The sequence below is a fragment of the Alligator sinensis genome, unplaced genomic scaffold (genome assembly GCF_000455745.1).
Source record: "Alligator sinensis unplaced genomic scaffold, ASM45574v1 scaffold123_2, whole genome shotgun sequence".
Taxonomy (NCBI): Eukaryota; Metazoa; Chordata; order Crocodylia; family Alligatoridae; genus Alligator; species Alligator sinensis.
In genome coordinates, this window is record NW_005841917.1 from 2,431,669 (window position 1) to 2,447,088 (window position 15,420).

A 15,420-nucleotide genomic window follows, 5' to 3' on the forward strand; every position below is an offset into this window, starting at 1 on the left:
GATGGTGAAAACGTTTTCATGCATTCACATAGGTTTTATTAAAATATATTACTGTTCAGCCTAGAGAAAATCAAGGCATTCTAAATTGGAATACTTTTCTCCCATTCAGGTGACATTTCCATATTCATTCAAAGAGTATGTTTTGCACCAAGTTTGGCTGCCCTTTTTGTGGTGGAATTCATCTGGGCATAATAGCTGTGATTGCTTGTTTTTTGAAGCTGTTTGAGTTCATGCCCACAAATCAGATATATATATGTAGCAGCAAATATTTGCGTCCCTAAAACTGGACCCAGACTCTGAAAATTTGACATTTTGCTTGTCTCCAAGCTAGCTCACACAATGTGAAGGAAAACGATTTATGGGATTAAACCTGTCATGGGAGAAATACTGGCACAGTTTTTTCTTTTTGACTGAGCATTCATGGCCTTGCCTTTTTCTTTCTGAAATATCTTAGTCTCTTTGCTAATGTGGTGAGCTCTACGTGATGAGGCAGACTGACAAATTCAGTTGAGCATAGCAACCAGAGTTTGATGGTACATTGGCAGAGACTAGAGATACTGTGCAGGTATTCCATTCTTGGCAAAAGAGAAAGAGGCAAAGCCACTGCAGCTAGTTACTACTTGATATTAAAGTCATTTCAGTGAAATCTGATAATGTAGTATACCACAGAAAAGTGAGTTAAGAGGTTAAAAAAAAATCAAGAAGTTAGCATAGAGGGAAAGTACTGCTATTTGGTTATTGCGGGAGTTTATTTTGGCCAGCACTGACCTAGAAAACAATGCAAACTGCCCTTTCTCATGTCTTTTTCTTCTGTGCAAGTTACAACAGGAACTCCTAGCCATTAAACAACAACAAGAACTCATTGAAAAAGAGCAGAAATTGGAGCAACAGAGACAAGAACAGGAATTGGAGAGGCATCGACGGGAACAGCAGCTTCCTCCTCTCAGAGGCAAAGAAAGAGGCCGAGAAAGTAAGAGCCACTGTACCATCCTCCAGCCTATAAAGTGATATGTTCTGTGTCTCTATGCAGTGGATTATGACCACAAACTCAAAGCAAAATATTAGTACATGACATATTCAGCCACAGGAGTCAGAGGTGTGACTGCAAAAATGCAGACCCACCTGTTACTCCCACAAAGCCACAAGGTTAGGTTACTTGTGCAAATTGAGAGGGTTGTAGAAAAATCTGTTCTGCCATGCCTGGGAATCTTCTGCTCTGGTATCTAGCTTTCCATTTAAAAAATGAAAGGCTATGCAGTTAGACTGTAAAAAGTTTAATTTAAGGTCATCTCTTTCAGGAGCTGCTTTATTATCTCATTGAGAGTGCACTACAAAGCAGCAGACTTCTTTGCTGGCAAAGAAAGTAATTTGAACAGTGCTTCAAGACTGAAAATTTAATATAGTATTTAATAATTTCTCCAGCAAACACAACTGGCCACTTCTGTTTTTGTTACAAAGCTGTCTTTCTAAACTATCTTTTTGTTGTCACTGACAGTACTCCATAAAACATGAACACGTTTTTTTTCTAGCTTCCACAGGGCTTTAAGGCCAGTGGGGAAAAAAAGAAAGGACAGTACTCACTAGGGGGAGACAGACACAAATCATTCCCCTCAGTGAGGTCAGGTTAAAATCAAATAATTCCAGGGTATAAGGTGTGTTGTAAAGGGATTTGCAATGAAATGACCAAAGATACCTGTACTGGCACACTTAAAGGAGCATAAAGTGTTAGTTAATAAAGAGCAACCTGTAAGAGATCTGCAGAGCATACTAAGCCTTTCTTTTTTTAAGGAAAATTGTAGCAATTTAGCTGCAACATGTTCTAGGCTTTAAAAACCAGTGTTTCACTGGGACTCCAGTGAAACGATATACATGGATCTTTGCCTTTGCCTGTGCCCACTGGCTCTCACTCTCTATGTAACACATACTGAGAAAATGTTGTGTGGTCGCTTCATTTGTGCTTTGTAGAGTGGTGCTGAGCATACTCAATACCACAACACACTTTTTAGCATGCTTCCCACTTATACCGAGGAATTTCTTTTTTACCTAATGCAGAGTGCGCTAAAAATGGCAGGCTTGGAATTGCAGTAGAGATGCGATAGAAATACCCTCAGGCTCTCACAGAGACTATGATCACCAGGCTTTGATGCTCCCATAATGAGAGCAAGTGGACAGGGTATATTTGGTCCCAGGCTCATTTGGGAAGCAGTTGGGCCATGGTCTAAGAAAGCTCTGTCTCTTTCACAAATGAGCTTTAGAAAATTTCCTTGTCTCAGAGGAGTGAAGTTAGCAACTACTCCTTGTCTTAGAGCTTTAGTTAATATTTTAGGTAGCGCACAAGGCCAGATCATTAAGTATCTTAAAAATAAAAACTGAGATCTGGGGCTTTGCGATATTCTTTTGGGAGTCAGTACAGTGGGGAGAGGGGAAGTTAGATGCACTGTTAGCATTGTTTTAGTTCAGTGGAGATACTCTTCAAAGGGACTCAGATAGCATTATATTTCTGTCAGCATTTCTTTTTCCCTAATGATTTAGGACTTGATTTGAGAGCTGGGAAGGATTTATAGGTTATAGGACCTGATCCAAAGTCCATTGAAGTCAACTTAAATATTCCTTGGGCTTTCAATAGACTTTCAGATCAGGCCCAGAAGGAGAATGAAGTCATCTGCTGAGTAGCAATATAATTCAGACCTTCTTTCATTTTTGTTGTGATTTTCATTTTTGCTGTTTACATTTTATGGCACTTTCCACAACAAATTGTGTGCGTGTTAATATTATTTTGTTCAGTGCTGTACCAAATAGGAAAAGTTTAATCTCTGTGTGTTTCAGGGGCAGTGGCTAGTACAGAAGTAAAGCAAAAACTTCAAGAGTTCCTTTTGAGTAAATCAGCAACAAAAGACTCTCCAGCTAATGGGAAGAATCATTCCATGAGCCGCCACCCCAAGCTCTGGTACACGTATGTTCAGTGTTAAGCTGTTTTTATGCCTCGCTGAGGTATCCACTAATGGTGGGCATCAGGATTCTTCTCCAATGGAGATACTGGGAACCTGTCCAGAACAAACAAGAAACAAAACATCAACCAAAAAGCTTAACAAAGAAATAAAATAAAACATTTTGAGTTTTTTTAAACCAAATTGAGGAATGTCAAGGGGCCTTTCTTTGTTATTTCAGGTCATGTGTTACTCACCTTTAGTTTCACATTAAAGCCATCACCAAAGCTCAAAACAGAGCTCACTCCAAATGACAGGGTTTTGAGTCAGAATTTGAGAGTGCAGATGTGTCCAGGAAAACTGATGAAATCTTTTCAAATTTTCTTGGAATTTACAAGCTTGTGAGCCAGGCTTAAGTTCTGTGTTTGCAATGAAACTAGGCAATTTTTGCAGGATTATAGAACTGGTCATGAATTTGCTGTGGCTTTGTGTTGTACCTGCTTATGGAGGCCCCATACAAAAAAGCGGACGAGGCATCCCAATCCCATGAGGGAACCTTAGGTAGTAAGTTATACAAGCAGAAAAGATTTGTTCAACTTCTCTGAATTCTTAGTTGCCTGTAACCTGTGCTATTATATCCTTTATATAAAATTGCAATAGCAATTGAAAATCTGTTCTCTTTATACGTTGAAAATAGCCCTGGGGATAATTCACTCACATTTAGAAACAAGTAATTATATCGCCACATGTAGGGCAAGCTGTGAACCCATAAATTAACTCAATTGCTATTGTGAAATGAGAATGTATTTCTTCTAGGTGAAGTGTTGTTCTCCAGTCTACTGTTGTCTGTGATTAAAAAGAGAATTTGCTAGTATATTGAGAAGTGGTAATAGCTGAATTAACATTTTTTAACCTTCTCTTGGAGGTTGATGGCTCTTGGTGTCTAAGATTCATGTTTTGTGGATGTATTGACCTTAGTAAGAGTATGACAAGGAGGTTCTTGTATCACTAGGTAGGGATTTTGGTAAATGTTGCAATGTCTACAAAGGGTTTACAGTGGCCACCTTTCTAAATGTCAGATTAGAGGGGGTGCATTTTTTTGTCTGCCTTATCATAGCAGATGCATCAATATAATATACACCTCCAAACAGGAGAGTGACTACGTTGCCAAGATAGTTCAGCCCCACTGGACACAGGGAGATGCATGTAGTACTTGAGTCTTGCCTCCTTTCCAAGAATAGCTTGGAGGCCCAAGGAGCAAAGCCAGATAGTATACATGACCTGAATGGTATATTGGTATATATAAACAAGACTTCTAGATCCTTTAGCTAAACAATTTGATCTAAATTATTTTCTTTCAAGCAATATGTTTGACAGCTTTCCCCTGGGGTTTCTACTATCGGTTGCAGGTAGTTTGAACATTGCATGATCTAATGTGCAGCTATCTTTTCTTATGAAGATATGGTACTTAATAGGTTCTGTCACAATATGCAATGTTCTATTAAGTGAAAAACTCCTGACTTAGTATTTAAGAGGGAAACCTGAATTTAGGATCTGAATTCAGGTGAGAGTCTTCAGCTGCATAGGACCAGAATGCTCAGGTCCCCAGGGGAAAGGAGTACCTCATTCCCTGTTAGTAACTCCATGTGACATGTAGTGTCTTTAATGGGCCCTTTCCACACTAAAAGGAAAGTTACTGCAATGAGCTTTGAAGAAGGACAAGAGTAAAATGCCTTGTTATTTGAGGCTCTAAATTCCCACCCTTCCAGAAAAAGGCCCTGCAAATTAAGTTATATTTGTGCCAAGTGATGCAATTCCTCAGTGATTGTACAGCTCCCTTGGTTGGAAAGGCCTGTTTACAACTTTTCTCATGTTTGGCAGTTGTCGGAAAGAGGTCTCTTCTGCGGAACTTCACTTCCAACGCTAACTTCATATATTGCTAAGTAGCGCAGGCAGGAAGTTTTGTTTGTTGCCTGAACTGAAGACAAGGTTTTGCCCTCTTCACAACTCCTGACTAATTAGCCCACATTTTTCAAAGGGGAATAACAATCCGTTTTCCAAACGCTGGGTAATTGACAACTGCGTAGAGATGGCCATTTTCATGTGTATCTAATATTGTTTAATAAACAGAAACCAAATAACTTTTGCTTTGCTTCAACTGGTCAATATTAAAAACCAGCATGCTAAAATGGTCCGTTCCCCAATCTGATGACAGATCCTATTTTAGGGTCCAACATGACTCTTATCTTCTTTGACTTTTATAATGACTGCAAAAAGCATATTCTTGGGAATCCTATGCAGTTCCATAGCTTACTGTAAAAGTGAAATTGGCTACCTGAGCCTGTGGTTTGTGCACACTTAGAGTAAGAACATAAACACAGCTGAGACATGTGTACACCATGTGTAGATGGTTACTGCTGGTCACCTCAACGATTGCTAATTTGTGACCTTTCTGTGTCTGCTACAGGGCTGCTCACCATACCTCACTGGATCAAAGCTCTCCACCCCTGAGTGGGGCCTCTCCACCATACAAATACACGTTACTAGGAGCACAGGATGCCAAGGATGATTTTCCACTTCGAAAAACGGGTGAGTCAAGAGTGGTTTATTTTGCCCCCAAATTCTCCCTCACTTCTTTTTAACTAGGCTGTCCTTTAGTAAAATGCATCCATAACTTACCCGCCCTGCTCATAGTGATTCATTGGAAAGGTTCAGTATTAACTATATCTTCTCCAAAGTTAATTTATCTGAGGGTGGCAAGAACTATTATTACCAATGCTTAACCATACAGAATCCAGTACTGATATAGATATTTCCTAACTATCACTGTCCCAAAGGAACTTTCACATAATTCTGGGTTTAATTTGATGTTCCTAGCTCTCTCTTTCTCATATATAATATGTACCTCATCTATGAATAGGTTAGTCCAGGGCTATCCACCCTAAAGGCAACCAGATGCCTCACACCCTATGGGCTACTCCAAGGGGGATGAATCCTCCACAAATGATGCCCCACTACTGCTGCACCTCATACCCACACCCCTCCGTGCACTGCATACCTGCAACTCCCCCACAGTGCTACATTGCTCGTCCCCCAGTGTACTACACACCTCCAACCCCCCCTTCTCCTTCTGCCTCCACTGCACTACACTTCTCAGTCTCAACCTCAGCTCCCCAAGTTGTCATGCTGCTGTACCTCCTGGCAGTGAGGAGAGGAAGTGGCAATCAGGGAGAAAGGGGGAGCCCGGAGACCCCAGCTACTGTTGCAGCTGGAATGATGGAGAGAGCAACTGGGCAGGAGCCTACAAGCCACAGTCCAACCCCAGTTTGGCCTTGGTTTAGTCAATAAATAAACCACTAGAATAGATTTTACATCTATATCTAAAATATCTCAAGAGTCTCTCTCTCTCTCTCTCTCTTTTTTTTGTGGTGAAGAATTGTATAATTATTATATCAGGCGACTTTTTCTGGTTGCTGGAGCCACATATATGTTTAAAAATATCCTTTGGATAGAAATGTCATATATTTTACAAGAAAACTTTCCTTGGAACATTTAAGAATGTTCTAAAGGCTCCAGCAACTGAAGCTTATCTCCTGACAACGGTTGAACTGTAGCCTTGACTTTCTTTGCACCACAGAATATATTAAGGAGTTGGTGGTGGAGACAGTGTGGTTGTAGCCTTATGTCTATGACACAGTGACTGGTATCCCAATATGTAGGGAGACACTATGTGGAAAAAAAAAAAAGAAAGTGAAAAGAAAACATTAGATCCTTTATTGCATAAGGCTGCTGGCGAGTGATATAGTTACTTTCAGCAAGAAAGTCTACCACCCTGCTGTGCTAACTGCCTTTGAATATGCTTCAGCCACTGGGAGATTGAACCCTAAGTGCAGCCCTGGTACTAACATTGAAAAGACATGGCATTTGAAATCAGTATGCATCCAGAAAGGAAATACAGTATGCATCTAATACTTCAGGACAGACACTTAAAGTGCATGTTAATATCCCCTAATGTTTTCACAAAAAAATTGCATAGGGCTTGGTTTTGCAAGGAATGAAAAATAAATCATTTATTTTGGTAGAATATGGTGACAATGTAACCAGATCCAATGAAAGGCTTGCTCAAGCTATTCTGTTATTCTGTCATGCTAAGCTGTGATATAGTTCTGTCCTTAAGAGTATTGTACAAAATACATTTTCTGTGCTGATAAGCTGTACAGTTAGTTACTTTTTTAAACATAATAGTATACTCCTTTTCCTCAAAATAATTTTTTCCTATATTTTGGAAATGTAGGTTTTCTTTTTTCTTCCACATTTACATATTATTTTAAATAGGCTGATTGATATTTATGACATGTCATACTGCTGATCTGTAAAACAAAACATTTTCAGACACTGTAACAGTAAAGTTCTTGTGCAGCTGCTAATACTTTTATATCTCTGTGGGGGTTTGAAAATATTCCTTAATTCAGTTCCCATTGTCTGTATAAGAGGACTATAATATAATTAAACCCAGATGTTTTCTGTACATTATTCCAAATATTTGGGCATGCAATGCATCAGTTACAAATCGAGCTCATAACTAGATGACTCCTCTAAAAATTATAATACATATAGCATAAATAGACAAATAATGTTAAAGTCATTATCACAGTAGTTTTGTAAATCGAGTGTTGTTTGATACTTATAATTAATTATTCTTCTCTTCAAATAGAGATGCGTGTAGCATGTCATACTTCAGCAAAGAATTTTAATTTATAGTAACTCTTATAAATATCCTGTTTACATATTAATTGACTCCTTGTCATTGAGTCCTAATTTCAGGCTTCAGCAACATTTTCCACAAAGGTTCTGATGATTATTCACCAGGTTCAGAGCAAAGGCAACAGGAACCAGAATAACACCAGTCAAATGACCCTAAGCTTATCTGGGTGGCTGCAGGGCCATCCCTTAGGCAGAGGGGACATAGTGGAGCCTCTGTCATCCTCATGGGACCACACCAGACAAAGATGTCCCAGGAACATTCATATGTATGGACAGGCTCTATGCCTGCAGAGCTCTGACCTTTGCCACAAGGGGTGAACCTTTTTTCCTTTCCTTGAATGAATACTTATTGCTACTGGCTTCTAGAATAACCCTGTGTGTCTGAACCTGCACACAGTCAGCATGGTATGAAAACAAATCTTTATGATCTGTGCAACTTTAAAAAAGACTACCTAAATCCCAAATTAAATGTTAGTTTTAATCATCATTCTATTTTGCTTCCCACATTCTTTCTGATGCGCGTAATATAGAATTCAGAGGCGTCTTATGTCTTCTTTAAATGCAGTGTCCTTTTAGGATGCTTCATGATTGTGTTTGATTTGTTTTAATTCAGCCTAAATGAAAAGCAAAGCTGCATAATTCTATCCCAACACCTGAGCAAGATACAGAGAGGTTTCTCCTCATTCAACCCATTTTGTCAGATACCTAACTGCAAATCAATCATCAGTTTCATTCTTTCTTCCCATCTCACCTTCTCCAAATGGTGCTTTGTTACTGAACTTGTTCAGTTGTATTCAGGAGAGAGTATAAACTCAACTTTTAGATTCCACCCACAACCCCAAATATCTCAAGTAGCCAAATATTTTAGCCAAACAGGGAAACAGCAGTTTTAACTTTTATATATATCTTTGAAATTGGGCATCAGAGTCAACATAGCAGCAAAACAGAAGTGATCTTGGCCCTTTATTTACCTTAATACCATTCTCCCGAAGGTGTGGAGGAATCTGTCTGAAGTAAACATATTCCACCTCTGGTGCACAGAGGACCAGGACTGGGGTTTTTGGGTTAGAGGCCAGGCAATTCAGTTCTTTGCACAACTATTTCATTTAGTCTTCGTTAACAGGCTTAGAGAATAACAGAACAGAGGGATGGCTAGAGCTATCACTTTGTTGGCTAGATAAACATAACATATAGAGGAGATGTAACTTGACCAGAATTCGGCCAAAAATTTGCATGTCCAGATTTTCAAAAACGTCCACCGGCCAGCAGTTCCTGATATAAATCACGCATGATTCCCAGTGAGACTTGTGATCCTAAGTCACTGGGACACTTCAAAATTTCATCTAGTGGAAGCATCATAGTACAGAGCATTTTTGAAAGTCAGTATGCTTCTCCTAATGGGAGATGAGCTCTTTTGAAAATGTGATCCTCCTGCCCCACTCTTCTCCTTCACTCCATTCACCTGATCAATGGGATCTGTTGAGTGCTGAGTTCCATAGATTCTTGGGGCTACAGATATGTTCCAACACAACTTATTTGTTACCTTGTTGAAATGATTCAAACAATGTTCTGGCAGACAGCCAGGATGCTTGCATTTTCTCGAGCTGGTAACATTCCACTTTCTGTGATTCATGTTGATGTAATCCAGCAAAAACTATTCTAAATAAAGGTTATTCCCCAGCTTTAACTAAAGCAGTGTACTTTTTTAAATTATGTTCAATGTTAAACCCTAAATTTTGGACCCATCCATGTCCAAATTTACTTCTGGATGGATTTTTTCTGCCTTCATTTTTTATCACTTGGCTGTTACTGGATATAATTCCATAGAACATTAGCACAGATTGGTATCCTAACCTGGGAAACAATAAAAACTAGACTTTTATACAGCATACCTCATATGCTGTAGCATTCTAATACTCAGAAGATTCACAAAACTTCTTGACCCTCTACATGCTACTTTCATATCTGAACAGAGTTGCCAAACCAAGGCAATGTTTTTTTATTGATACTCGCAAACTTTTATTGATAACTAAACTGTTTTACTGACATATCCGTGATGTAATGTAGATGGAGCCTTTCTACGAAGCCCTGGACATGGATGGTCCAAATTTTAGGGATTAACATGAAACATAATTTTAAAAAAAAGTCAGTAAAAATTGGAAGAGTTGCAATAAAAAAAATAAAATTTTTGTGTTAGTACCCCTGCCTCACTGGAACAATGGTTTTATACTGTGGTGCCCCCACCCCAGAGGTCCCCTATTCAATCCCATACACTGATACCCTCACTGCATCCTGCTTCTCTTGTCCCCAGTTCATTCCCCCACTTCACCCCTGCTGGCCTGACTCCCCATCCTGGCATTGACCTATCCCACAGGAAGAAGGATTTCTGTCGGCTGACCAGCATTAGTGTAAAAGGACACAGCAGAAGCAGTAGCACAGGACTGGAGTGGGAGGGGCTACGGGCTACAAAGCCCTGAAAGATGCTTTCTGCAGGGTGTAGCAGTCCCACTGGGACAGAAGGTGGTGCTGTTGTGCTCTGTGTGTCATTCAACACTTGTCTCTTGCAAGGGATCATCAATCAAGCTCTGGTAGCTTAGTGTTTTTATGGATAACTCATTTTTAACAGACTTTACAAACAGGCATTTTTAGGCTTGTCCTTCAGTCTGTCCATAAATTTATGGACAGGTAGCAACCCTGTATCTGAATTGTGTATTGCTCTTTTACATTGTTACTTATGGCATTATTCTTGAAACTATTTGTTGTTGAGGGTAGTGACTATGTTTTGCTAGAGCTATTGGTAGTCTATGCTGGTAGTTTTCAACCTGTGGTCCATGGATCGCTGGGGGTCCATAGACTATGTCTAAGGGGTCTGCAAGAGATTACTATAATCAACTGAAAGTATGTGGATACCCACACTTAAAATTCAAAGGGGTCCACACCTCCATTCAAAAAATTTTAGTGGTCCGTAAATGAAGAAAGTCCACTGGTCCATGCCTAACCTGAATGCTACCTACAACTGACAATGAATATATTTTTCCACTAAGTATCATTTGCTCTTTTGTATGTTAGCCTGCATGACCATTGAAGTGCAGCATTGCAGATCAACATTTCTCTTTATGTATGGGGCTATCTTTGTTTTTTGTCTTCAGAGCCTCAAATTGCTAGTGGACTTGTGTGCAAAATTTTGTATTACTTCAGAGTCATACAATTCAGAAAATGGTTGCAATTCACAAGCCAAGTATGGACAGGTGAAGTGAACCACAGTATATTTAGTTAGGAGCAATGCAAGGTATTGTTTTGCTTGGTGGGTTATATTACTGCATACTGGAAAAAAATAAGATAGCTAAAGCAATTGGTTAATGCATGGTAGAAGAAAAAGGAGGGAACGGCATATACAGAAGAGTTCCAAAGAGAGAACCAATGAGCAATATTTGGAAGAGCACTTAGGAAGAACCGTATTAGGTTGGTTAGTTAGATAGTGGATTAACTACATCCCTTTCTTTATGGATGAGTAGAGGATTTCTGTATTAAAAACAGTATTTTTTTTAAAAGAAATTAACTAAAATAATTAATTAGTAACATCCTTCTGTGAGTAGCTATTTAGCAATCTGCAGGAGTAATTGAAACCTAGGAAAAAACATTTTGTATGTAAAAGACTGTTTCTCTTTTCCCCCTCTGACCCTCATCCCACTTAATTCTGCTTTTGTCTACATATTCTAGGAAATCACCCTCCTGTGAAGTAACATTATACTAAAAAGCTAAATTTGTAGGTTTCTTTTTGGTCTTCAATCACCCCTTGAAAAAAAACAAGAGGCTAAATCTTCAAATACAACATCTCCAGAGAAGAGACTTCAGGTTCATTTGGGATATACATAATTTTTCAGAGGTTACAGCAGTGCCAGGGGCATGTTAGCTATACAAACAGTGAAAGTAAAGCAAAAATACATATATCTCTTTAGTTGTAACCTGATTTTCAGATGCATAGATTATCCACAGCTCCTAAATGCATGTATTGCAGCTCCCAAAAATTGTGATCACCAAAGTAAGTTCTCACACACACACACACACACACACACACACACACACACACACACACACACACACACCCACCCCCTTTTGCAAAGCTGGGAGTAATAGTCAAACCCTCTGATGTGACATCTATTTTCTTCAGGGCTCTTCTCTCCCTACAACAGTTAGCCACCAAGTAGAAATTTTAGCCTCATTAAGTTCACCATCAATAAGTTTTGAGGGTACAATTAGTGGTAATAGGGTTGAGAAACAGAGGAAACTTTCACTTGTAATTAAAGAATTAATGTGAAGCAAACTGATGTTAACAGCTTCTTCCGGTCTATATAATGAACAGGGAAAAGGAAAGTTGCAACAATCAAAGGTCTTACTGAGGTCCAATGGCTCTAAAGAAATGTAATACTCTTGCTACTGCTACCTTGAAATCTTCTCAGGAAGCAACAGAATGAACATTAATAGTATCAAGTTAGGGTAGCGTTTTGAGAGTGAATACTATCTTGCTCCCATTCAGCTTGAGTAAAAAGGAAAGCATTTGCAAAATATAAAACAAAATTAGCAAGAAAAAGTTAAGACAAGCCTAATGACAGCATCATAGAGATTAGTTGCAGTGGGAATTTACAGGTCCTACAAAAGATCCTACAAAAGATGCTTGATTCTACAAAAGATGGAACCATGATTCAGTAGATGCATTTGGATGGCTCCTATTTTTGAAGTCCTCCTGTATTTCTGTTTCTCTTACCTATCCAGAATGAATCTATAATAGACTTTATTTTACACTCTACTTTTTAGCATATCAAACAAAGAAGGTTCCTTTAGATGACTCTTCTGCCCCACTTTCAATATGTTGTTTTCTTTTTTCCAGGTGATCAATGACTTTTCTGACTCTTTCAAAGAATTTTTAGGCGTTTCTTCTGACTCATTTTCAAGGTGGTGGGTTTTTTCCCAGGAAATTACTTTAAAAAGTTATTTCTTGATTTAATCCCATTACATATAGATACACCAAGTTATACTATGTTAAATAATTTCTCTACCACTTTAGTATATTCAGCATGTTGAATGTAGTATATTCAACCTTCTAATATTTTAGCTGATTACTGTGCCCCACTTAGAAGTAAGTTTAATTATGAATAATTAATCTAAATGATTTCTGTCTTATTTCTCCTTTGACTTGCTCTTGGCTTTCTCTCCTTGCTCTTGGCTGCCTATAATAGATGTTATAATTTGAGAGGCAAATCATATGAATCAATGCTGGTGGTGCTGCCTTAGCTGGTCTCATTATTTTTAGCATATTTTAAGTCAGAGGTAATTTAGGCCCTGATCCTGTTGACACTAATGCAATTACTTCATTTAATTTACATGAATAACTCCTCCACTGACCACTCTTCCACTGAATAACATTAAGCACATCTTTATGTGCTGTAAGAACCTGGCTCTATCTAATGAAAGGAAACTGCTCCATTCTGTGTTTGTAAAGAACCTATATGTGTGTGTGTGTGTGTGTGTGTGTGTGTGTGTGTGTGTGTGTGTATATAATGATGATTTCATCCTTCCAGCTTTGTGATCATTTTTATTACTCTTCTCTGAGCTCACAATAGTTCATTTACTAAATAGTTAATAAGATGTGAATGCTGAAGTCAAAATTGCACCTGTTATAGTTTATATGTATTAATTCATGTGATGCATGAAGATTTTATTATATAAGAGTTGTCAGAAGAGTTTTATAAATTAGTGTGTCCTCTCTATTTACCAAAGAGCAGGTCCCAAAGATTGAGCCACTTTCTTTATCCTCAGAATCTGTTCTCTTTGAAGCCAAGAGGAATTTTGCTTGAATAAAGAACGTAGAATTAGGTACAATATTGTAAGGGATTAAGGAGAACAAATGAAACTCATATTCCTAATTTTTTTGTGTGCTTTTGAAAATCTTTCACATTTTAAATGTGTTCTCAAAATTTCAAAATATTATGAGCAAAATCCTGGTTCCATGCAAATTAATGGCAAAATTCCCACACTTTCCAGGTAGATACAGGATTTTAGCCCAGTTGTACTAATGGCTGGGGAGAGTTGAAAACTTGTGAAAAAATAAATTAAAACATGTATAGGAGAGAGAAAGGTGAAAAGTGAAAGGCATATATTGTCAGACCCTCCAAAATAGAATGTACTGGTTACAAAAGATTACACTTCTCCAAGCTCCTACAAAACAAAATCGGTTCAAACCCACAATTCTAATTAAAGGTTTTAGTTGCCAAATAGCATGTTCTGGCTAAAGCCACGTAAATATTACAGAGCTGCTCATGAATAACGGTATAAGCTTTATACTTTGCTGTTGATTTTCTCATGGGAAAGTAATATAAATGAGTGTGATACCTCCCTGTTGGCTTTAACTGTTAGAAATGCAAAGCATGCTGAAATTGTACATAATTCTCTTCCAAAGGAAAGGAAATAGCATTTCAGTGGTTTTCCTCAGTGTCTTGTTGAGTTATGGTGGTGCACAATTATTCCAGTTAAATTACTCTACCAGATGGAAGGTTACATTTTATATTTAGCTAATTAAGTTGTAGGGGACTGACACTATATCCCAGAAATAAAGAGCATATCAGAAAGTAAACATATTTAAATTAAGTTCATTGTGGACATGCAGTATCTATGTTTAATTAAGACTCTTAGCAGGTGGGGTTTTTTATCCTCATTTTGATTAACAAAAGAAATCCTTTTAAAATTAGCACTGTGATAGAAGTTACATAAGTGCATGTTTCAAAAATCTTTCAGGGCCAAATTAATTTTCTTTGGTTATTAGTGGAGTTAAATCGTCTTCAACCAGAGCTGAATTTGGCTCAAAATTCTCATCCATTCTGAAATCAAGGCATGCTGCTTTGGGTGTTTAGTTTTCTTGGCACCTTAAGAACCCCTGTGTGTTGACATTCTGCCTTCCCTTCAGAACACTCTAGATAGTATGCCTAGATAATATAGATCTCCCCACCTTTCATCTACTAAGGAAATTGATGTCCTTTCAAATCTGGGGAAAAGGTGATGATGTTTAATTGTGGGTTTCTGAAGTTTGGCAAATACTATGATATAGTTTGTTCTTCCATCAAGTGAATTATTGTTGTTGGATTTTCTCCTAGATTAAAATCCCTAGGTCTTAATCACCATATTAAATAATTACTTCTTTTGTGGGGCCTAGGGAAAACGCACATGATTGTCTACAGAATATAAATCAAGAAAATCAGGAGTCAAACTATGGCTGTGCACAAGCCTGAAGTACAAGGTTTATGGATTACTTCTGATGCTTGTTCAGTGAAGAGGGTCATTTTGCCTGTGTAAAGTAGAATGACTCCATGGCTGTTGGGGAGATGGTGAGGGAAGGCACTGGGAATACAGCAGGGAGTGAGATGGGTTGCACCCAAAGGTGGTGTTCCCCTTATATCTTCCCAGCTGGTACGGTTTGGTGCATGCAGCAAGAGGTGGAGGTGATGCTAACATCTGTGCGGGCCGGCTCCTGATCTCGGGGGCGAGCCGGGCCTGTCTTTGTGCACACAGGCTGTGGCCAGCAGCCTGGGCACACAGGGCCGGAGAAAACCGCGGCGCGGTATGGTACGCTCGAGCTAGAATCAGTCACGGAGGCGTAATGGTTGATTGAAAAGATTATTTACTTACACCCAAGGTGGTTACGGTGTAGGCTGGTCAGCTTTCCAGGCACAGCTCC

The 15,420-nt window shown here is 38.7% G+C and overlaps 1 protein-coding gene across 2 annotated transcripts in view; it reads left to right on the top strand.

Annotated features, from left to right (window-relative positions):
* The window catches only part of HDAC9 (histone deacetylase 9), a 511,347-nt gene that overhangs the window by 439,068 nt on the left and 56,859 nt on the right, over positions 1–15,420 (top strand). The window contains exons 5-7 of one of the 2 annotated variants that reach the window (XM_006018926.3): positions 820–970; positions 2,827–2,953; positions 5,395–5,516. In XM_006018926.3, the coding sequence (XP_006018988.1) occupies positions 820–970; positions 2,827–2,953; positions 5,395–5,516 (400 nt within the window). The remainder of the gene's footprint in view (positions 1–819; positions 971–2,826; positions 2,954–5,394; positions 5,517–15,420) is intronic. The other variant, XM_025198228.1, reaches the window with a different exon arrangement.